The sequence below is a fragment of the Ursus americanus genome, chromosome 31 (genome assembly GCF_024610735.1).
Source record: "Ursus americanus isolate L20-20 chromosome 31, mUrsAme1.1.p, whole genome shotgun sequence".
Lineage (NCBI taxonomy): Eukaryota > Metazoa > Chordata > Mammalia > Carnivora > Ursidae > Ursus > Ursus americanus.
Genome location: NC_142157.1, coordinates 32,405,848 through 32,429,500, shown reverse-complemented (window position 1 = coordinate 32,429,500; position 23,653 = coordinate 32,405,848). Strand labels below are relative to the sequence as shown.

The window sequence follows — 23,653 nt, the reverse complement described above, 5'->3', positions numbered from 1 at the left end:
AGTCAGGGGGAGAAAAGTTTTGTTGTTGTTGTTGTTATTTTAAAGAAAGAAAATCGATTTTACACTCCACCCGCTCCAGGAGTGGTCCTCAGCCGTTTGGGGCCGTGGGACAGTGAAATACCCACTTCCATTCGGGGGCACTTTGTAAGGACTCTTCATTTTTCAGAGTAAGAACATGAAAAAAAAAAAAAAAAGCTCGCAAAGCTATCAGCTGCCATCACGGTGGCTTCACGGAAGAAAGGACACGTAACATGGAAAATACAGAAAAAATTTAAACACGGCATACATTCGGCTAGTCGAAAAAGTCTTTTACTCTCTCTGTTTCCACACAGAGCCTGGAAACCTTCATCTCGGGCCAGGGTGGCATTTAGGACTCTCTAATTTAGAAACTCAGACCTCTGTGACTACGTCTGTAAGGCGACAGGGACTTTCTGGAGGGAACCACCCCATCCTGCCACTCCTTCCCTCACCACACAGGGGCTGATGGCTGCCTTTGCCCCATCTCCTCATTGTCACGTCAGTACCTTCCCCAGTTCCCATACTTCTGTCATCTAGCTCCCTGGCCCATCCCCTTCTTCCCTCAGAAACTTAGGGGACTCCCTCCCTGCCTCAGACCCCGCAGGCCGCCAGCCCTCCCAGCCCTCGACCCTGGACCTGCCCTGCCGCGTCTGACACCTGCCGGGCTTTGGACGGGGCCTGGCCGTACTTGGGACTTGGTCTGAGGACAGGGCTGGGGAGAAGGAGACCGCAGCATGTGAGGGTCACAGGAGACTGGGATGACCCACCGACGATGTCATCCGAGCCACAGCCCCCCTTGGTGACCTGGCCCTGCCCCCCTCCACTGGGGGTACACTGGACGGGCTCTGCAGCTCACCCACCACCCGCGATGCAATGAGGGGCAGGCGAGAAAGGGCGGGCGCTAGTATTTTGCAATAACCCCCCGGGGAAGCTGGCTCTACCTCTCCACCCTGAGCTGAGAACCACTGACTTGGCACAGCTAGGAGAAGATCAAGTCAGTCGTCGCCAAAAGCAAAAGAAAAACTCATTTCACGAAGACAGAAGCAGAAGCCCACCATCACACAACACCCAGGGCCGCACAGCTGGTCGCAGACGATGCTGGAAAACCATGTGTGTTTTCCTCCTGAGGCCTGGGGCTCATCCTGCGTCTCCTACGACCCCGGGATTTCATTCCGATGCCACCCTGGGCCTCGGTTTCCTCCGGGCAGGGTGACCTGGAATGAAGCCATCTTTGAGAACCGGGACAAGGAAGGGAGCCTTGCAAACTGAGACGAACAGCCTCCAACGGGCCTGATTTTGGGGGGCCACGCTGCAATGCCGCAAACCCCAATTCAAATGGGGTTGGAGGCAACAGAGGATGACCATATGCAAAGGATGGTAATTTATTGTTTGTGGTGTAGACAGTGCTCCAGTCACAGGCTCTGGTTTCCAGCCTCTGGGCCGGACCCAGGAGCTCAGGCAGAACCTTGAGCCAAAAAAAAGTGCCTCTTGTATCCTCTCCCAGCCTGACACACCCCTCCTGCACCTGTTCTCCTCCTCGGGCATCCCGGAGACGCTGGAGGAGGACTGTCTGGCCAGTGAAGGGGGTAGACGTGCAAAAGAAACCCAAATGCCACCAGCTGGAAGCCTTGATTTTCCACTTTCCAACCAAACTTTCAAACACCAGCACACACCACCCTTGGAGCTCACATTCCTTTTATTCAACCACTACATTGCTTTGGGTTTCCTCACGACAGCCCAGTGAGGCAGGGGGCTCCCCATTTCTCTACAACAGCAGCTCCGGGCACAGAGCACGCAGAACCCAGGCCCAAGTGAGGCCGGGCTTTCCCACCGGTAAGGAATTTCCCATCCACCACCCAGACTTCCCCTTTACTTCCCCTGCCACAGAAGCAGGGGCCCCGAGAAGGCGTGAGGACCAGAGTCAGGCAGGAGACGGGCCAGGGCCGGGCCTCACTTCTGGGAGAGGATGCGCAAGAACTCCTCGTAGTTCACCTGCCCGTCCTTGTCCACGTCGGCCTCCTGGATCATGGCGTCCAGCTCCTCCTGGGAAAGCTTCTCGCCCAGTGTGGCCATGGCCTGCTTGAGCTCGTCCACACTGATGTGGCCATTGCCGTCCAGGTCGAAGGCACGGAAGACCTCCCGCATGTCGTGCTCGCTGCCCCAGGACTTCATCCTCTTGACCATCTCTGCCAGGAACTCTTGGAAGCTGATGACACCGTCGCCATCCGTGTCCACCAGTGCGATGAGCTTCTTCAGCTCGTCTTCCGACAGATCCTCGCCCAGGTCCCGCATCACGGCGCCCAGCTCCTGGGTGTTGATGGTGCCATCCCCGTTCGTGTCAAATCTGGAGAAAGCCGCCTTGAACTCGGCCACCTGTTCTTCAGACAGCTGCTCGGCCATGTCACTGACACCTGTCACGGAGCTTCCGACCTTGCTGCCAGCCGGCTCAAAGGGCTCACGTCAGGGCTGGGGACCAGCAACTGGGACGGGCAGCCAAGTCTGTGTGAGGGCAGAGCTCCGTGGCAGCCTTGCCATGGGATGGGAACCCCCTCCTTTTCTGCAACTGGAACAGAGGGAGGGGAAAGGCTCTCCACCCTTCCATGTCCTTGGGCGAAATCCTCCTCCCAGGGAGGGACAGACCAGCAGCACACCAGAAATGCAGGAATTGGAGTGGCAGGGCCCGCCCAGGAGAGGCTGGAGGGAGCCAGTGTGGGGGCCATCAGAGGCCTGCCAGCTTCTCCAGGCCCCGACTGCAGACGTGCCACTTTGGACGTCACAGAGACCATGGCTGGGAAGGGAAAGGGAGCCTCCCTCGATGGACACGGCAGGTCCTGGAGGAGAGGACGACTGTCCAGCATCCCTGTCTGTGCCCCTCTCAGGCTGCTGTCCAGCTCTCATCCCACAGGGCGGACCAGTAGAGGCGAATATGGTAGAATTGAGTGGAATTGTGTGGACCCATGGGCATCATTAAATTCCCAGGCCAGGGCGGTCGACAGATGTGTAGATGGAAGATACAGCCCACTGCCCGCGGCTTGGAGCACGGGGCCCGGGCGCACGCACAACCTGTGCTGTTTACGATGCGAATGGTCCAAGGGTGATTTCGGGGGGTGAGGAAAAGACTTCCTGTCCCCCGAGAATACCTCTCCTCGAGCTCCGTGATTCCTCTGATCCCGTTCCATTGTTAGGGTCAAGCTTCTCTATGAGGACACAGAGGACGAGTGGGGGTTCCTGTCCAAGAGCAGAGGGGGTGCTGGGGAGCGCGTGGCCCCCAGTTTTCTGTGTTCTCTGGAAGGAAATCATCTCTGCCCAAGGCTCTGAGTAGCAGAGTTTAGACCTAGAGCTCAACCCTTGAGGACTATTCCCAAGTCCTTAGCAAGTGAGACCCAGGGCTCTGAGGGGACGTTTGCACCAGACTCCGTGGTGTCTTTCTCAAACAGATCTCCTCTTGGTCCCTGCACATTCCTGGGACTACCACCCACCTGTGCGTCCACGTACGGAATGAGCTCCTTCCCTCTGCCGTGGAATTGTATAAATTCTAGCTCCCTCTGGTTCAGCCCCTCAGACAGACTGACAAGTCTCTCTTCCCTAGAGGGCAGCCAGGCAAACACTTCCCTTGCCAGGGCACACCTGCCCCCCAGCCCACCCCGCGCCAGGGGACCCAGGTGGAGAGAGAGACACAAAGGGGAATGTTCCAGTTGTTTAACTTCTTTTACAAAGATGTCTTGAAGAAGCGCTGCTGCTTCATCTTGGCGCTGGAATAGTACAGAGACCTCAATAATCGTTGAGCAATCAGTTTCTCAATGAAACCGACACCCAGTATCGGGTGGAGAACGTGGTCTACCTGAAACACGGTGCGGGGGAGCTCCTGCTTCGCACGTGACCCAGACGGGTGGGGCTCCTGACAACGAGATCTGCTCTTTAGGGTATTTGAAGATATAAATCTATATTTTACACTTCTTTCTTACCTTATTAGCAGGACTTGTGATTACAAATCCAAGATGCTCAACATTTTCTTATGTTCCCTTGGTATTAGATGATGCCTCGTAAACAATTAAGAACTTTCCAGATGCTATCAGGAGACGGAAGCTCTTGGTTCTAGCTCCGTCGCGGATTTGGAAACTTAACGTGGGTCGCAATATCTTCATCTATAAAATAGGATAATAAGTCCACCCTATATGATCAGGGCACTTAAGCTCAAAGATCAAAGCATCTTTGATCAGCGGAAGGCATTATTATTCTAGGATAAACCTCATCTCTGGTAACAAGATGGTTTGTGTTTGATGTGAACCAACACTCAAGAAAAGGAGGACCTCAGTCTCACCTTTCTTGATTGGACTGATAAACTAAACTCGTCCGCCTGGAGGTTTTAGTCACATCAAACAGTCCAAGGCTCCGACATCCGTCAGCTCTTGGACCTCAGCCCCAGCAGCGCAGTTCCGCACGGAGCAGAGGCTTGTATTTAGAAAGAGCATCTAGAGAGTGTCCTCATGGGGCCAGAAGGTGAGAAGGATTGTTGCTCCCTCTCCCCGTGGACAGATGGCATCTTGGGAGGCACAGTCCTATGCCCAAGGCCCCCAGTAACTGGGGAGGGAGCCGCACTTCGGTGAGTACCCCCCCACCTGCGGCCTGCCATTTTGGGCCCTGCTTCCTCTCTAATATGGTGTGTTGTTCTCAGAGCATGAACCCATATGGAAATCACTCCCCGACCTCCCCACCCGGCCTCCTGCCTCAGCAGGTGAGCAGCCGGTCAGCGGCCTTCTCCCTCCGCAGTCCTGGCCCAGAGCCTGGCCCAGCTCTTCGGAAAGAGCAAAGGGAGCTGGGGATCCCTTGCATCCGTGGGTGACTCCTCGCGGGGCTGCACCGTTCTGGGTGTTGGGACGAGGGTGTCCATTAGGGATGACTCTGAGGCTGGGGGTTGTCACTTGCTCGGCACCCCAGCCCTTGGCCCCGGGGCCCGAGTAAGAAGCATGTGCAAGAAAACCAGTGAGAAGAACGCCCCACATCAGCCCGTGGGGTGTCCGTCTCCCCCCAGCTGAGTGTGAGGGAGACAGAGAAAGGCTGCCTGCCGAGGGGCACAGAAGGACCACACCTGAGAAGGGGGGCACCCAGGTTAGCTGAAAAAGGAGCACCTGGAGCTATCGAGAACAGAGACGACGTGGCCGGGCAGAGCAGAGACTAGCAGCGTGGCTGGAGAAAGCAGAGGGCCTTCCTGGTGTCACCTGACTGAGGTCAGCTCTCCTGCCCAGGACTCCCTCCCTCTCCGGGGCCCCTCTCCATTTATCTCCCTGACCCTGCTGCCAGGGATGCTCGGACTTCTCCCAGTGAGAGAGTCTGCAGTCCTGGAGGCAAACAGGGTCCCCTGGGTTGAGGAGGGAAGAGGAAGGAAGCAGCCTTCCCCTAGGCTGGAGGAGTCCCCGAGGCCGTCCCCACAGGCAACAGGCCCCGCTGCTCCGGGGAGGGGAGTCCTTACTCCTCACTGCTCATGCAGCAGCCCTGAGTGTGTGTGTGCGTGCATGTGTGTGTGTGTTGGGCACAGGCGTGTGAGGTGGTCGGCCTCCTGCTCAGGCCTTCAGAACCCACGGCTGGAGCCAGCCGCAGCCTCCCCAGGAGCAGAAATACACTCAGCCCTCCCTTCCCCGTTGGCTTTGTGGGCCAAGTACTGGTAAGAAACCAGTAAGACAGGTTTGGGGGCCTCCTCTGGCTCCTCAGACTTGCAGGAACCTGCTAGTCCCTCCCACTCGAGCCAGTCCATGGAGTTGGCATCTCCCCCCAGCTTGCCTGGAGCTCCTGTGGGGAGGGGGGCTCTGCTGTGTGAGCACGTGAGGCTGTCCGCACACAGAGCTTCCGGGGCCAGGTCCCAGAACCGGGCTCCATCAGACCTTTTATGAGTCATGAGCAGTAGAAATGGTGAGCAGACCTCCTCAGGAGTCCCTGTCGTGCCCAGAACCCAAAACGCAAGTCACATTCCCCACAGAGCAATACGGCAGGTGGTGCCATCGCTGACCTTAGAACCAGGCAGCTGTGGGGAGTCGTCCAGGCCCCCTGGTCACAGGTAGTATGGCCCGAGGCAGGTGACTTCACTGTGGAGAGAGCACCATCCCTGCCTTATAAGGGTGGAGACGGATGGAGCGGCAGGGAAGGCGCTAGCTGGGACAGGCTCAGGCACGCTTCCCTGCCGTCCTCCCCCTCCCCCAGCCGCCAGTCTCTGCAGGGGCACCTCATCGAGCTTCCAGTCCCTGTAGCATCTGCTTGCCGGTCAAAAGACAGCCTTGAGGCAGACTAGTGTGGCTGTTCCCTGTTCTCAGGAAGTCTTAGGCCGAGTGAAACACTGGGTCCCACCGATGCCAGGGACAGTGTCTGTCTTGCTGCCCACTCCCACTGCTAGTGCCCGCCGTGGAGCAGGTGCTCCTGGGGTTGAGTGAGTTTGGTAGGTGACCATCATTCCACCAGAAACGCTCACATTTGAAGGCGCAGAAGTCGGAGAGCATCTTTCCATTTTATTTTTTTTAAAGATTTATTTATTTATTTCAGAGAGAGAGAACGCATGTGCAGGAAGGAGGGGCACAGAGAGAGGGAGAGAGAGAATTTCAAGCAGATTCCCCACGGAGCATGGAGCCGGACACGGGGCTCGATCCCACAACCCTGAGATCATGACCTGAGCCAAAACCAAGAGTCAGACGCTTAACCCACTGAGCCCACAGGCGCCCCTCACCTTTCCATTTTAGATCCTTGTCCAAGCAAAGGCGTGATTCTTGGGCTACCAGTGGGTTGCCTGGAAAAGGGCAGAGGCCTTGCTGTCATGGGCTTGTGTTGAAAGGAGCGGGGTTTGGGTCTGATCGCTCTGCACTCAGCACTGCTTGCTGGCGGGAGCTGCTGTCCACCATTTGCCCAGACTTGCCGGGTCGTTGGCAAGAGCCGTCCTTCCCGCTCTTTTTTTTTCCAACGACACACCTGGGAGCTTGGCAGGAGACATGTCACCCCCCACGCGCCATCCACACACATACGCAGCCCCAGTGATGATGGCGCTGTAGCTGTCTGGCACTTTCCACAAGAAATGCTCTGAGTGAGGTATTTTTCCGGAGAACAGAAATATATCCCTTCAAACACTAAGCATTTTAACTTTAACCATCCGTGCTGGAAATCTTTCTAAGAGGCGTCGCGTGTTGTATTTCCCCCCATTCTGGACGAAGTGAGGTGGACCGTAGTCCCAGTAGCGAGAGAGGAGAGATGGGACCGTTGGTCTTGTCATGGCGCAGCCCTCCCGTGGGGCCAAGAGCAAGTGTGTGGGCCCTGCACTGCGCGGTCCCAGTTTGCTGCAGGTTCTCCAGTGGGTGCTCCCCCCTCCTGTCCGCAGTCTGCTGTTACCTCCAAGGGTCCCAGGCTTCATGTCACAGCTAGTCTTGACACAAGGTAGAGCCAAAGTCGTCAGGGAAAAAAAGAGTTGACCAAACTTGTAAATCAGCAACTTTAATTTAAAAACAGTCATAAATCAGGGCACGTGGGTGGCTCAGTCGGTTGAGCGTCTGACGCTTGGTTTCAGCTCAGGTCATGATCTCAGGGTCGTGAGATCAAGCCCCGTGTCAGGCTCCATGCTCAGCACGGAGTCTAGTTAAGCTTTTCTCTCTCCCTCTCTCTCTGCTCCTCCCTTCCTGGCACGCATGCTCGCTCGCTCTCTCTCTTAAAAAAAAAAAAATTTTTTTTTAAAAAGCAGTGATGAATCGATCCCTCTAAGGGTGGTGCCCGGTGCTTCTACTGTATCTCTAGTTTCGGGACGAGCTCCTAAAGCATCAGGGTTGCCGTTGCCTGAACACTGGCTCCGAGCAGGCATCCGTTCCCACAGACGCGCCTGCCTCAGCCCCTTCCCCCATCTCTGCTCCAGGCGCTCCTGGGTCCTTCCATCTGGCAAGAAACGAGGGAGGGAGCAGCCCCAAGACATTGCTGCAGACCAGGGGAGTGACTGGGGCGCACCCACGCGTCCCGATGCGCTGCTCAGAAGGAGTGAATTAGGTCACAGGGCTCCCGAAGCCCTGGCCACGGGATCCCCCCCACCACCCACTGGGGTTCCCTTGGAGAGCTCACAACAGTTTCCTGCCATCCCTCCACGCCTCCACCTTTCCGTTTGCCCTGAGGAGAACCAGGCAAGAGGGCAATAGGATCTCTGTACAAACATGTCCTCCCCACTGTGGAAATGACCACGCAACGTGGGTCATAATGTCCTGTGTTGCTGAGTGAGCAGAACATTCCAGAGTGTCTGTGACAGCCTCCCGCCCCACAGAACCTGGTGATATTGGATGCACCTCTCTTGCTCTCCTTTGCGGGCTTAAACACGCGCTCATCCACACTCACTACGGAAACTACATAACTGCCCACAGGTCGTCTTGCCAGAGTGAGATTTTCAAAAATGACTTTTCCCTTTACCCACCACCCACCGAAGAATTAAAAATGGAACTTCTAGAGAAAAAGCAGTTGGCAAGTTTATATAAACTCCTCTCTCAGTGGGTAGGTGAAGGCTCCATCACGGCCAGGCACCAGACCAGGGACTGACTTCTGGGGTCCCCGGGGGCAGGTGAAGCACAGGGGAGTAGGGCGGGCACAGCTGCTAGAGGCTGGAGGGGGACAGTGGGAGGACAGGATATGAGGTAGGAAGAGCAGGGTCTCTAGGTCCCTGGAGAGACAGGTGGTAACAGGAGGGGGAAGAGGGGAGCCCCAAAATGGAGAGGTTGCCAGAAGCCAATTATGGCTTCTTCACCATTTTGTCAGAAGCACCGGGACACAGAGAAATAGCCCACCTGTTACAGGAGAACACAAGGCACACGCTATCACACTCACGTTAACGGCTGTGACACGTGAACACGGGCAGCCTTTAGGGAGTTTAGATCTAACTAACGAAACGCCAGCAGATGGGGGCCCCAAGTCAGAGGTGGGATAGCAGAAATACATTGAAATAATTCTGGAAACGCCGAAGCTATGAAAGACTATGTTGAAAATAATATTGACTATGTCAAAAAATATGCCATTCTGTGTGTGGTCAAAAGTGACTATCAGTAAAGAAAAGTTGGTGTCTCTTCTGTTAGCAGCTGTATTTTTGGTGTCAGAACTTAGAAGAGACTAAATATCTCATTTGGAGCCTAGGTCGTGCTGAGAACACAAACATCTTTGGGATTTCGTGGCAAAAACAACCTGTTTGCACCAACAGCTGTTTTTCCCTAAAAGTAATACAAACATCCTTAAAACTCATCATTTCTCCCAGGACACGTGGCCATCTGGAGACGTCCAAGAATAAATTTCCCACTTCCCTTGCTCTAGTATCATTATGTGAATAGTTTCTGGCCAAAATGATGTAAGCAAAAGGATTGTGGGCAGCCTCAGGGAAGAGAGGAGACTGACTTTCTCCACCGGTTTCCAGAATTCTGCTGTGCAGAAGTCGGGCTTGAGACAAGGCCTGGACCCGCCCCCTGGGGTCAGGAGGTGGTACAGAAGTACGGACAGAGCTAGACAGCCCTGGGTCCCCAATGTTCCGAAGATGCCATGCCACCCAGACTGATCCCCGGGGCACTTCTTCATCTTTGTGAAATAAAATCCTACATCGTTTAAGCTAAAATAGGGGGGGGTGGTGGAGACGGACCTGGGAGGAAATGAACAACAGACCAATGATTTAATATATGAATGAAGAGCTCTTAAATTTTTTCAAAAAACCACAATAAAATAGAAACACAGGCCAAGGATACGAAGCCAGCTCACAGAAGAGCAAATCCAAATGGCCAAGAAACATATTGGAAGACTCTACAATTCGGCAGGAGACGGAGACAACAAATTAAAATGATAATGAGGTGTCATTGTATACCCAATCCGGCTGGTAAGCCCTCACTGAGCGCTGCAGTGCCGGCGAGGACACGAAGAGATGGGTGTCGGCCCAGGCTGCTTGCGAAGAGGGCAAGTGCGGCAGCCTTCGTCCGAGGACCCTGGCAGCACGTGGTGTAGGCAAACCCGTGCTGGGATTGTAGCAGCGCGATCACAGGTCTAGCCGTTAACGTGGGAGGTGCCGAGACATAGGAAAGCGGGGAACCAACAAGAAAAGGAAAAGATGAAAGAGGTGGTCAGCGCGTGTGTGTGTGCACGCGTGTGCACGTGTGTGCATGTGTGTGCACGCACATGTGTGTATGCGTGTGTGTACGTGTGTGTATAAGAGATCAGCCACCTCTTGAAAGGACTTTTATTTTGCTCCTGTTTCTGGGATGACTCGTTTATTTTCTTCACAATCCCCAGCCTCACAAAGCTTTCGTTTCTAAGAAGGGAGTTAAGAAAATCACACTTGGTGGAATCAAATTTAAAATCGTGGGTTTCCGCCGCAGGGGAGGCCTGAGCCCGCCGACTGCGTCCTTGGGCGTCTGTGGGCCCCTCTGCGGGGTCCTCTCTCCCCTTCCTCTTAGATCCACCTGAGAGACTGATTTGTCGGCTTCTCAGACTTGCCCAGGACTTGACCAGGTCTTGAATTTTTTTTCAAGTTGCAAATTTGGTGTTTTTGAGTGTCACCTGGGAAGCCTTTACCAATTCAGGGACGTCGGCTCTGTGTTAAATAATCACTTTTAGGGAAACTCGTGGCCCCTTTCAGGAGAATGTGTGGGTCCTCAGCAGGCATGGGGGGAGCTATTTGACACCCCCCCCCAAGCTGTAATAGTGCAGTCGAAGGTAATGCCGTGTGTCACGTTCCCTAAGACCAGGGATCCCCGCCCTTGGCCTAGCAAGATACAAACGTCTGTCTTTCCGACACCTGCTGACAGTGGCAAGGACACACTTGCTATGAGATGCGCTCCGTTGGCCTGTTTGGCTGCTGACATGATGTATCTGAGGCTTGGTTGGGACCAGGCTGTGTGTTGGGGCCACGGACTGAATTCTGGGAGAGCCCAGGCCTCAGACATAAGTCAGTCTTCCCACAAGCACAGATCAGAAGCAGCCAGGAGGACGGACGCAGGCGGGCTTATTCCACTCACACACACAGTCCCTTCCCACAGGACTGAGGCCAGTGGCGAGCCTGCCCCCATCGCCCCCACGCCTGCTGTTGACAGGCCAACCCTGGCAGAAGGACCTTTTATATTTTCAATCATTTGATGGCCCTGCCCCCAGAGGAGAGAGAACAGAGCTGGGCAGGGAGGCCCGGCGGTGGGGGCAGGGTCCGTGCACAGGACACAGGCTGCTCCGGGCCTGGAGGGACAAGGCCCGGCAAGCTGGCTGCAGCAGGGCCTCACGGGACCGACGTGGGTCTCAGCAGCCGGCCTCCTGTGGAGAAGTGGCGGCTCTCAGAGCTTCCTGGGCTGTAAAAGGAGCGAATGAGCTCTCCCCCTCGGGCCTCGAGGGCTGTCCATGGGAGTGGACGGCCGTCCCATTTGGAGGTGAGCAGTCGGCCGCCCTCCCCCTGGAGCTAATGGGCCCGGGGCCAGCCGACCACCTACAGGTGCATGACCTTGAGGCCTTAATGTCCGCGATCTCCCCATCCTGGGCCTGACCCAGGAGGGTCTTTTTGACACTGATGGTGTGAAGGAAGAAGCTAATGATCCCGGAACAGAGACATCTGTGAGGCCAGAGCGGACAGGACGCGGAACCCTGGGCCTCACAAGACTGAGGATGGGGACTCGGTCCCCTCAGCGCCTGTCCCGGGAGTTCGGCCGTGGCACATACAGAGGGCAACGGCTTAAACCAGGTCAGAGCCTGGAACTGGGAGAGCGGGACCCACCCCACCCCCGCCCGACAAGCTCGTTGCCCAAGCTGGGCAGGGCCACGGTGACACACACCTGAGGGAGGGGGTGGCTCCCCGTGACCCCTGCCCGGAAAGGCTCCCTTATCCCCGGGGGACAGTGCCTGATGGGCCAGTTTCAGCAGGGAGAGGTGGGCCTGTCGCCCCCGGCCCCTGGTATTCCCATTGCTCTTGGTAATGGGGTATCAGCAAGGCTCCATCACGCCAAGTGGCCACGACGCCATCTGACCTGGCGCCGCCCTGGCTGATCTGCCAAGGGCTCCGATGTGTGACCTCATCTCCTAGTCACTCAACAGTTTGTTCCTATTTTACAGATGAAGCGAGTGAGGCTCAGACACGGCATAGAACTCGTTCACGGCAGAGCCAGGACCTGAATGCAGGTTCCCTTACTCGGGGTGGGGGGGGAGGGCTGTCCCCGCGTCTCAGGCCTTCAGCCGCTGTTCCCCCTATGCCACTGAAGGCAGCCACACGCGACTCAAGCAACCCCTGGTGGCCCGGCAGAGCCAGCAGCCAGGGTTCCCCCCAGGCAGCTGCGCCCCAGGTGCAGAAGGGCAGGGAGGCAGGTGAGGCCACCAGACGAGCCGGAAGGCGGTGGCGTTGCAGTGGGCGTCCCGCCTCCCAGCCGCCGCCTGGCTTTGGCAACACTTGACTACAGGAGCCAGTTCTGCGTATTTTATATATGTATATAATTCTCTTCGAGAGAGAGAGCGAGCAGGGAAGGGGCAGCGAGAGAGGGAGAGAGAGACTCTCCAGCAGACTCCACACCCGGAGCGGAGCCCGATGCGGGGCTCCATCCCACGACTCCAAGATCATGACCTGAGCCGAAATCAAGAGCTGGCCGCTTAACCGACCCAGTTCACCCAGGTGCCCCAGTTTTGCATTTAACATTGGATAACTCAGCAAACGGGCTTGGTACGTAGATGGTCCTCTGTGCTTTTTTGTGAAATCCTTGGAAATGGTTTCTCGAGAAGCCGTCATTGGCAGGAAGCCTTCAGCATCACCTCCACTAAACTGTATTTACCTATGTCCACCATTCTCCTCCTATTTTCTGGAACGTTCTGGGACAAGCTGTCCTGATTCTTGCTTGACTTTCTCTGTCCCTCAGTAACCTCATCTGTGGCTATGCCATCTCTTTACTGGGGCTTTAAATCCCCCCTACTTTTATTCCAGAGTCTTCATCTGGAACATTAACACGTGGAACAATGATTTGTGGGTTTTTTGAGGGTTTTTTTTTTTAAGATGTTACTTATTTATTTGTCAGAGAGAGAGAGCACAAGCAGGGGAGCAGCAGGCAGAGGGAGAAGCAGGCTCCCCACTGAACAAGGAGCCTGATGCGGGACTCGATCCCAGGACCCTGAGATCATGACCTGAGCCGAAGGCAGACACTTGAGTGACTGAGACACCCAGGCGTCCCCAACAATGATTTGTTTTTTAAAGATCTCTAGACTTTAACTCTTTCTTAAGAGCTTTCTTTACTTTTTTTTTTTTTTTTTTTTTTTTTAGTATATCTGACTACTTTCTGGCATCTTGAAAAGACAGCAGGGCTTCCTCTCCACCCGCACCCCCTCTTACTACAGCATCGGGAACCTTCTGCTTTCTCGTGGGAGCTCTGCTCACACTCGCCCTGCCCCTCCCAGCACACGGGCTGCACCCTCCAGACTGACTCTATTCCGTGCACGATCAGAGAGCAGATGTCTGGCTTTTTTACATGTTACTCTCTGTTTCTCGCACATACATGCTGCCTTTATACTGGCCCATTTCCCTTTCTTGAGTGTCTTCCAAGCTGTCATCATTTACTGTGAAACGACCTTCTTTGAGGACTACAGTGATGTGACCAGTTCTCAGTATTTGGGCTCACGGTCATTTTGTGTGTTTGTTTTCTCCAGCTCTTCCCTGTGATGCATTTGAAATTCCTTCCTCCGGGTTTACTAGACAGACAGACAGACCTATCGATAATAGATGATAGATGATTGATAGATAATGGATAGATGATAGATAAATAGATGAGAGAGAGGCCATAGTTTGGCAGCTCCCTATTTCATTGTGGAAAGGAGTTGGGGCGGTGGAGCGAGCAGCATGGAGCCCACGTGAAGGGCCCCCCCTAGCCCTCCCCACATCCTGGGTCTGCCATCTCCTTCCCGGCCCGGTATGGAAACAGCGCCTGCCCCACGCCCTCCTTCACAGGGTCGTCCTCCCCGTCAGATCTGGGGGTCAGGTGCAGCTGAGACCCCGACCTCTCAGGGAGCCAGAGCCGCTGCTCCCCGGAGCTGCAGATTGAGACACAGAGATGGTGCAGAGGCTGGTCTCCGCTGGCACCTTAGTGAAAATAGCGGCCCCAGCTTCTACCCCTTCTTTGCCAGGAACTCAGAGCAGGGGCTCAGGGGAAGTTGGGGGTCCCCAGGGGCAGACCCTATGCTGGGCTCACCCCCCACCCGCCTGCCAGGCCTCTGCAGAGGCCTCCTTCTCCCTAACCCACTGAGCTCTCCCATGGCCCGCCCTCGAGCACCCCACAGGGGAAAACTCAGAACTGAGCACTCCCCAGTCACTCCTTCCTTTGCCCTTGGACTTCTCATGGGGTTCCCTTGGGCCACACCACGCCCGCTCCCTCCACCCCTTCCTTCTCCTGAACAAGGCTCCTTTCCTAGGACCGACCCTTCCCTTCTCCGAGTCACCAAATTTGGTCTCCTCCAGGCATGCAACGCTTGGTCCTGGGTCAGGTGCTTGGGTCACCCCCATATTCCTTCAGAGATGAGGTCAGCCGCTGTGTGTTCTCTTCCCCGTACAAATGTAGAAATGCGTACACAGAAACACCACCAGGTTCGATGTCGGTGGCCCGCTGAGTCAGGACTGGACCTCGAGAGTCTCGGTTCACTCTGAGACGCTGGACCTCTGTCCGCAGTCGATGACACCTGCGTCACGAGCCCTCCTGCCCCGTCCCCCCTACCACACACGAGGCACTACCCTGGGACCAAGGCTTCCACCACCTTCTGCTTCCCAGAAAACCTGCGTTCTGCCCCAGCCAGCTGACCTTGATCAAAGCCTCCGTCGTCCCCTCAGCAGATGTCTCTCGAATGCCCGTTATGTGTGGGGGCTGTGGGGACTCGGAGAGTTTCCAGTGAACAAAATACTCTCCATGCCTTCCAGGGACTTGAGGCTGAGGGCAGATTCCCTTAGTAGGTGGCAATGCCCCTCGGCCCTGTTCCTTGCAGCCCAAAGAGCCAGGTGACCCTCCTGCCAGGCCTATTTTCGCGGCTCACTAAGTGCCTAGTCCTGGGTAAAGACTTAAGTTTGTTGGGTTACAATGTCCTTGTCTGGCAAACAAGGGGTTTAGACTAGAGGGTGTCTTTCAGAAATCATTAGCGACGGAAGCCATGTTTCAAATGAAATCTTCCTCGGATGGTAAGTGATTGTTAACCTTTCCTGAGCTCAGTGACTGTTCCAGCCGCGGGTCTGAACCCCCGCATGAATTAATCCGTGGTGCCCTATGCTACTGTTGTACCCATTTTACAGAAGAGGACCCTGAGCCATGAGTGTTGCAACTTGCCCAACACATATGAAGCAGTTAAAAGCAGGGTTTTACTAGTTGGCAGTGGGGGGAGGGAAGGAGGCCAGGCACCCCGGGTCCTCCGTGTCGCCTTCTGTCACTCACCACGAATCTCTGGAAGGACCTTTGCAGACTCCAAGGGTTTCAACAAGCAAGTCTAAAGCTGCTGGGTGAATGACCTCCAAAGGGGGTTCTGCCCTTTGCTGAACCCCTTTGCCTCCTTCACATGGCTTACCCGGGTACGGAGCCCGTACCCCAAATACGCCTGCTTTCTCCACACCGCTCGCATGTGCTCACGTGGACGCTTGAGCCCCACGCAAACACAAGCTCACACACATGTGGCTTTCGGCATGGAATGAAAAGGTTTTCATCACAATCATAAACTTCAAAGGCTTGGAACTTGGAACAAACGCTCTTCCTGCCTCTCAGGGAGCTGTGTAACCCTCAGGGCAGAGTAGCGTGTTCTCTGGAAGGTAATTACCACACCCCGGTGGTTGCGGGGGCTTAAAGTAACCCGCTTAGCCCCTGATCAAATGCAGCTGGGCACCAACAGATTTGTTCAATGGAGTTCTAGCCCCTCAGCGACATCACCTCGTTTAATATTTTCTGCTGGTCAATTCTTTTTTCAAAACATCAACTATAAAAAAATTTTTAATAAAAATTTGAAAATTTAAAAACCACATCAAATATCATATTTGAAAGGCCGTGGGTCACACAAAGGAGCCCTTTCAGAACCCTGCTCTGCCCTCCTCCACCCTGCCTTCCCCAAGGCCAGTGCAGGACCCCTTCACCTGCCCGGAAGTTCAGGGGAGGCACCAGTGAGCACGGCGAGTGACCCGGGCTAAGTCACCAATCCCAGCAGGTGTCATTAAAAAAAAAAATCACCCTTTTCCCAGGAAAACAGGAAGTCTGAGAAGATATTTTCATTTGTCTGGCTGTTTTTATTGTGGGATTTTGTACTAATTTGCTTTTGTTTGGGGTGATCATTTAATCCTGATTTAATCAGTAATTAAATACAAGTCACGTTGTGTCCCTCCTGTTGCCTCCTGCATACATGGACTGTGCAAGGTGTCCAAAGTCCCCAGAGCGGCTGGCCTCTGCAGTCAAGCCGCCAAGGAGCTTGAAGATGCCGAGCGGGGGCGTCAGCGTGGGGTTGGGGGAATGCTCCCCTGGAGGCAGCCCTCCTAGACCTGCCGCCCAGTAAAAGCAGGGGGAGCTGACATGAGGACACACTGACCCAAGAAGATCCAAGGAACTTTCCAAACAGTCTATTGTTTACTTCCCCTGTCCCCCGTGACCTTCATTCTGCAGGTGAGGCCTCCAATCATAAAAAACGAGCCACTCCTTCCCTTTATGACCCAGCAGGAGGTAACACACGGTGCCCTGCAAACTCTGGGAAAGGTGTTCTCACGTCCCGCACCGGCCTCCTGAACCATGATGTCATTCGGTTCCTATCAGATTTCCATCAAACAGCTCAGAGCTCTGATCCAGAGCGAGAACTCAAACTCCTCCCTGAAGTCAAACTCCAGGGCAGCCCAGCCCGGGACAGCCCGAAGGGACCTGGGTGATTCACACAGACTGGGAAAAAGTCCTTCCAAGAGCTGGGTTGTGCACCGAGTCTGGAAGCCAGCCAAGTTCGTGGCATTTGGTTGTAGCGGCCTGAACACCTTGAGACAAGGTGTTTCTATTCAGATGGGGGGCTGGTTGGTGAGCAACTGTTAGGGCTGGTGAATGGCTTAATCCAGAGAAAGAGAGACGTTCTCACGGCCACTCTCAGCCACACGTATTCTCGTAGGGCACAGGCATGGGAGGGTTGACAAGCCTGGGGAATCCTGACGTGTATCTTCAGAGCCCCCAGTAGCAGAAGCAGATCCCCAAGGGTGCGGCATGAACTCTTTTTAACAGAAAGTACCATGACACCAATCCAGGTAGAACAGTACCTCGGGTCCTCTACTCTTCAAAGGAAGCGGCTGAAGCAAGCAGTCCCTTTGATGGATGTCCTCGTGAATGATTGGGGTGGGCCGGGGTCTTCATTAATACTGTATTCTGTAGGGTCAACACCGTCCCTGCCAAGATTCCAGCGTCCTCGGTACCTCTCACCTCCAGCCCAGGGAGTACTACACTCGGTTCAGACTCGGTTCTCAACACTCCACCGGCGTGGTCCTCCAAGAGCGTTTCAAGGATCCGGGCGCTCCCAATACCCTTTCAGGGGGTCTGGGAGGTCAAAACGATTCTCCTAACAATACCAAGACATTATTCGCCTTTTTCACTGTGTTAACATCTTGCAGTGAGGCCAAAGCAATGGTGCGTGAAATCAGCAGCCCCTTAGCATGGGTACTAACAGTCGTTATACTCTTTGCTGCCACAGAGTCTCAACTGAAAAAAAACCAAAAAGCCATTTCATGTAAGAATGTTCTTGGAGTAGTGACATAATTTTTTTAAATTTCCACCCTTGCATGCGCGTGTCTAATATGCTGCTGGACGCGGAGACACAGCGGTTGCCGTAGGAGAAGCACCATGTGAGCCCACGAGTAACGGGGTGCGCCTTGTCTGTGGACTGCCGTTTTTACCGGAAAGAACGGCTGATAGGACAAGTGTGGTCACTCAGACTGGGTATCTGGCAGACACGTTTTCAAAAATGGATGAAGCGAGCCTGTCGCTTCAGGAAAAACAACCGACAATATCTGCTGTCACTGCTAATAGCTGAGCTTTCAAATGAAAACTAGAATTTTGGAAATTCCGTATGTGCCACTGAGAGCTTGAGACTTTCTGATACTTTTCTAATAGGATTGGTGGCAATAATGAATGAAAGTGACTTTTTAAATTATATTTGCAAGGGCGCCTGGGGGGCTTAGTTGGTGAAGCAACTGCCCTCGGCTCAGGTCATGATCCTGGAGTCCCAGGATCAAGTCCCACATCAGGCTCCCTGCTCAGCAGGGAGTCTGCTTCTCCCTTGGCTGCTCCCCCCTCTCGTGCTCTCTCTCTCTCTCTCTCTCTCAAATAAATAAAATCTTGGGGCGCCTGGGTGGCACAGCAGTTAAGGGTCTGCCTTTGGCTCAGGGCGTGATCCCGGAGTCCTGGGATCAAGTCCCACATGAGGCTCCTCCGCTGGGAGCCTGCTTCTTCCTCTCCCACTCCCCCTGCTTGTGTTCCCTGTCTCGCTGGCTGTCTCTGTCTCTGTCAAATAAATAAATAAAATCTTTAAAAATAATAATAATAAATAAATAAATAAAATCTTTTAAAAAATTAAATTATATTTGCAATGGCTCAACATGCAGAAGATTTGTAGAACTCGGTGAACCAACATCGTCCAAATGACCAATGCATCATGTGACAAAATCACGAAGCCCGCGAGTGACCAATGGATTTTAATGTGACAGTAGACGGACAGACAGACATGGTTTCAGATTCCACACCACAGCTAACCTTTGAGAAACCCCCACTTGCCAAATTTTGATACAGTATCAAAGAACACCCACCAATACCTGAGAGAGTCATCTTACACGTTCTCTCCTTTTCCACCTGCGTATCTGTGTGAAGCCGGGTTACCCCACAAATCCAGGGCAGCAGAAGCAAACATGCTTCTACAAAACCGGGCATAGGAAGATAGGTGCAAAACTATTTTTATTAGGTGCCACTCATCTCCTTTTTTTGTTTGTTTTGGAAACATAGTTATTTTTCAGAAAACGATATTATTTATGTTAACGTGAGTTTTTTACGTCTGTTTTCTTTAAGTTGCCGATAAATAGAGAAAATATATTTCAACATTTAATGTTTTTCCAGTGGTGATTGCAAATCCAGTAAGTACGGATAGGTGCAGCCCACATAAATGAGAGCTCTTTGGGGTCCTCAATCCCTTTAAATGTTTAGGTGGGTCTGAAGATCCAAACTCTGTTCTTGGGGAAGGCTGCGGGGAGAGAGTTGCAGAGGCCCGTGAACAAAGCGCCAGGTTCCTAGCTAGCGAGACGCCACAGTGTAGCCCATCCCAGCTCTCTCCTTTGTGAGTCATGAGTAACTCTGTTTAAAATCCTTACTGAGCTCTCTTTCAATGCGCCTTTTTGAAGAACACGCTTAGGGCGAGGGCTGAATGTTGGACCACGATGCCATAATCCAGAAACCTGCAGACACCCATCGGCCACGTACCCCTTGCGGGGGAAGTAGGCAGGAAGCAAGACCAGACTGTACGCGTCCATCGGGGAACCGTCCCAGGCACGCGCTCTCCCGTGATGCTAGCCCCTGGTTCTCCAGGACAGCGTGCCACTTCCTCCCCTGCGTCTGGTGGTGTCGCCTGTCTCCTGCGGCTGCCCTTGTATGATCTCATATGTACATCCCTCTGGGGGTGAGATTTTGGCTTATGAATTTGCGGGGGGGGGCACATTCAGACCATAGCATCCAATTTATCAATTCTTTCTTTCATGGGTCAGGCCTTGGATATCCTATCTAAACCCAACCCAGACCCAAACTGGATGCTCTGGTCTCATTGCCAAGCCCAAGGTCGTTCAGACTCTCTCTGTCATCATCTGCGGGTTTTATAGTTTTGCATTTTATGTTTTGTCTGTGATCCATTTTGAGTTACTTTTTGGGACGGGTATAAGCTCTGTGTCTAGATTCACCGCACAGGGATGTCCCGTTGTTCCAGCATCATTTGTTGAAAAGACTATCTTTTCTCCCTCTTATTGTTCCTTTGTCAAAGATCAGTCGACTGTGTCGTGTGGGTCTATCTCTGGGCCCTCTACGCTTCTGTTCCTTCGAACCATTCTTGGGCAACCATGCCATCTTGATTCCTGTGGGCTTACAGTGAGTCTGGAAGTCAGGTCGTGGCCGTCTTCCAGCTTTGTCCTGCAGTATCCTGGTGGTTCTCCGGGGTCTCTCCCAGTTGGGATTTTCATGGATTCCTGCAGGCAAAGCCACCTCTTCTCACTCAGTTGGGTGGTCGTTTTCCCAGGCTCCCGGGAATAGCCTTCTTGAGAATATCTCCTCTTAAAAACACCACTTTCTTCTGCTTTGCTACCCCAAAACAAGGGGACCAGACTTTCAGACCTGCCTTTGCGAATCTTCTCGTCAATCACAGAGTAAACCGTAAATCCCCCCCCACCTCCTCCTGTTTGTGTGCCCTTCCTCATGTCCTTGTCTCCCCGCCCCCGTCAGGCTGCAGCCTCGCAGGCCACCTCTCTGTCCCTTGGCCATGCCAAGCCCTCTCCACCTGTGGGCTTTGAGCCTGCTTAGCCTCCCTGCCTGGACAGCACCTTCTCCCCTCAGGTCACCTTCACGTGCCACCTCGAGGAAGCCTTCCCTGACCATGACCGTGGAAGCCACCTGCTTGTGTTCTCCCCACCAGCACCCTTCAATTTCCTTCATGGCATTCGTCCCAATATCCAAGTATCTCACCTGTTAGTTTACTCACTAGCTAGCCGTCTCTTGGAGGGGAGAGAATCTTCTAGAGGACTGGGAGTTGCCTGTCTCATTTGTGGCTCTAATCCCAGCTTCTAGAACAGTCCCTGAACAGAGTAGGCCCTCAGTATATACATAGGAATGAATGAGTTGGAATGAAATACATCTCCATTCATGTTTCTTCTGAAGATAAGAAGACAATCTGCTTCGCCCTGGAGAAGAGAACCTTGCTCCTTCTCGGAAAACCCTCTTGGGAACCCGGAGGCTTTCAGGCTTTGGAAAGCAAAGACACGGGAGGAAGTTCCCTTCAGGCAAAGGCCACTTCTGCCTTTCATCCTGGCCCGAGCCTCCGCCGAAGGGAAGCTGGCTGCTCTGTGGAGCGTGGGGTCTGAAGACAGGACCGGGCGGTTCCAGGAGGAACAGCCCGAACCAGTCTCCGGCGGGCTGGGCAGGCCGCCCTCCCTGTGGGTGTCCTCTGGGGGGTTCCTGCCGGCTCCCAGTGCGGTGGGCGGGGAGCCGTTCACACACACACGCACACACGCACACACACACGCACACACACACGCACACACACACACACGCACACACGCACACACCCCGGCACTGGCGTCAGCTCAACCCCAGGCCAGCCTCGTTCTGGGTGCCGGACTCCTGTTCCAACAGCACCCGGCCTGGGGCAACCACAGGGCGGGGAGCCTGCATGTGAGCGAGAGCCCGGCTCCTTCTTAAGCGCCCGCCAGTCAAGCCCGGGCCACACGGCCAGCCAGCCGGCGCCCGCTCACCACCACCTGTCCTGCTCCTCCGCCGGCCGCCACCACCACCACCGGAGCCCACGGCGCCCACCTTCCATGGCCGACCAGCTGAGCGAGGAACAGGTGGCCGAGTTCAAGGAGGCCTTCTGCCTGTTTGACAAGGACGGGGACGGCGTCATCACCACCCAGGAGCTGGGCACCGTCATGCGCTCCCTGGGCCAGAACCCCACGGAGGCCGAGCTGCGTGACATGGTGGGCGAGATCGACCGGGACGGCAACGGCTCCGTGGACTTCCCCGAGTTCCTGGGCATGATGGCCAGGCAGCTGAAGGGCAGGGACAGCGAGGAGCAGATCCGCGAAGCCTTCCGTGTCTTCGACAAGGACGGCAATGGCCTGGTGAGTGCGGCCGAGCTGCGGCACGTGATGACCCGGCTGGGGGAGAAGCTGAGTGACGAGGAGGTGGACGAGATGATCCGGGCCGCCGACGTGGACGGGGACGGGCAGGTGAACTACGAGGAGTTCGTCCACATGCTGGTGTCCAAGTGAGGGGCCGGGCCTGGCGCTGGGCCCCACACCAGGCCACTGGCTGTGCTGTGGGGACCTGGGACCGGCCTTGCTCCCTGCGTCCCTCCGGCCCCTCTGTGCTCTGCCACTTCCCCGTTCCAGGTGATTCCGCCCACCTTTGTGCAGCTCCCTTTGTCCCATTTTTCCTGCCAGCCCTCCTCCCCTCTCCTCCCAGCTGGACTGACACAGGCCGCCCCCAAGCCCAGGTACGTCTGCCACTCTGGACCAGCGGCGACGTCACTCTGCACAGACAGTGAGCAGAGGACCAGCACAAGTCCCAGTGACTGGACACCTGCGGAGGCGCAGGGTGACATCATAGAGCCCTTGGCTGGACCCCTGAAAGGCACTCGGCACTGGGGCCGGGGCCACGGGAGCCCCCGCGGCCCGATGGCTCCATCAGCCGCTGGACTGGGGCGGGCAGGAGGGACCGGACCTGACCTGAGTGAGGGGGCTGCAGGGGCTGCCGGAGATGATGACGCTTGAGACCAGGCTTCCCTGAGCAACATCACCCCCTTTCCACGGGGCGCTCGCTTGTCTGTGATTCACCCTTTGCAGCTGGGCGGAAAGCTGGGTCCGTTGTAACACGTCTGTGTGCAGCTTCACGGAGGGAGACGGGAGCGGGAGGGAGAGGGAAGCACAGGGAGTAATAAAGTGCTTGCATCCCCATCACGTCTCCTTTGGCTCTGCTTCCTGCCGAGATGAGATGATCCTCGGTGCGTCTGGGGTTTACATGACGCAGGATCTCCGTTTCCGTGCTTTTTGAAAAGGCCATGAAACCTTGTGTTGGAGAGCAGAGTGAAAAGACAGAAGGTCAGTCTTCGATGTGTATTTCAAATAAAATGGGTAAGTCAGTAGAACTCCCGGAGCCCCGAGCAGATTACAGGTGAGAAGGCACCTGGTCGCGCGTTTCCATCACTGGTGGGCTTGGGGCCGCTGGGAGGTGACAGGAACGCGGGCGGCGGAGGGTGTGAACTGCCCGTCCAGCACGTGGGGCCCCACAGCCACCGACACGGTTACTCCTGCATTTGCCGGCGTCTCCCAGAGGTCAAAGGGACCCTGCAGCGGTTACTTCAGTGCCAAAGGGAGGCAGTGTTTTGGGCAGTGGACGCCACGCTGGGGCTGGTGACAAACAGCTGCCAGCTCTGGGACAGTCACACAGCAGCTGGCTGATCTTGGAAAAGTGCTTTCCCCCACACCCCCTCCCCAGCACGCGCATCCTGACATGTACAACGAGGAACATGGCACTGGGGCTGCAGAGCCTGGATTTCCGGCCTTGGGACTGTTGCCGGCTGGGACCACTTCTTCACGAGGAGAGCAGCCCCTCGCACAGGATCCCCTGGGTGCGAGGCACTGTGGGGAGCACTCTGCGTGCACGGTAGCCCACTAGCACCCTATGCACTGGCCGCTGCGAGTAGCTTCCCCGTCAGGCAAACGAGGACGCTGAGACACGCAGAGCTTAAGAAATCAGCGCGATGCCCCAGCTGGAAAGTGATGGGGCTGGGATTGTGCCCCTGACCACACCGTGCGGCCTCTCCGCAGCCCCTTGGCCCCCATGGAGGCCGACGACCATAACAGTGCCTCTCTCGAGCATCTGCGAGAGGATTAGAAATCATCTTAGGTGCTTAATAAGTG

The 23,653-nt window shown here is 55.0% G+C and overlaps 2 protein-coding genes across 2 annotated transcripts; one reads left to right on the top strand and one right to left on the bottom strand.

Moving 5' to 3' along the window:
- Positions 1-1,916: 1,916 nt before the first annotated feature.
- LOC123802291 (calmodulin-alpha-like) lies at positions 1,917-2,418 on the bottom strand. Its single transcript, XM_045812884.2, has one exon. It carries the CDS (start codon positions 2,416-2,418, stop codon positions 1,969-1,971), a length of 450 nt encoding a protein of 149 aa, XP_045668840.1. The 3' UTR covers positions 1,917-1,968.
- An 18,911-nt stretch (positions 2,419-21,329) lies between these two features.
- On the top strand, positions 21,330-22,680 carry CALML3 (calmodulin like 3). Its single transcript, XM_045812944.2, has one exon. The coding sequence runs from the start codon at positions 21,554-21,556 to the stop codon at positions 22,001-22,003; it is 450 nt and encodes a 149-aa protein (XP_045668900.1). The 5' UTR covers positions 21,330-21,553; the 3' UTR covers positions 22,004-22,680.
- Positions 22,681-23,653: the final 973 nt, after the last annotated feature.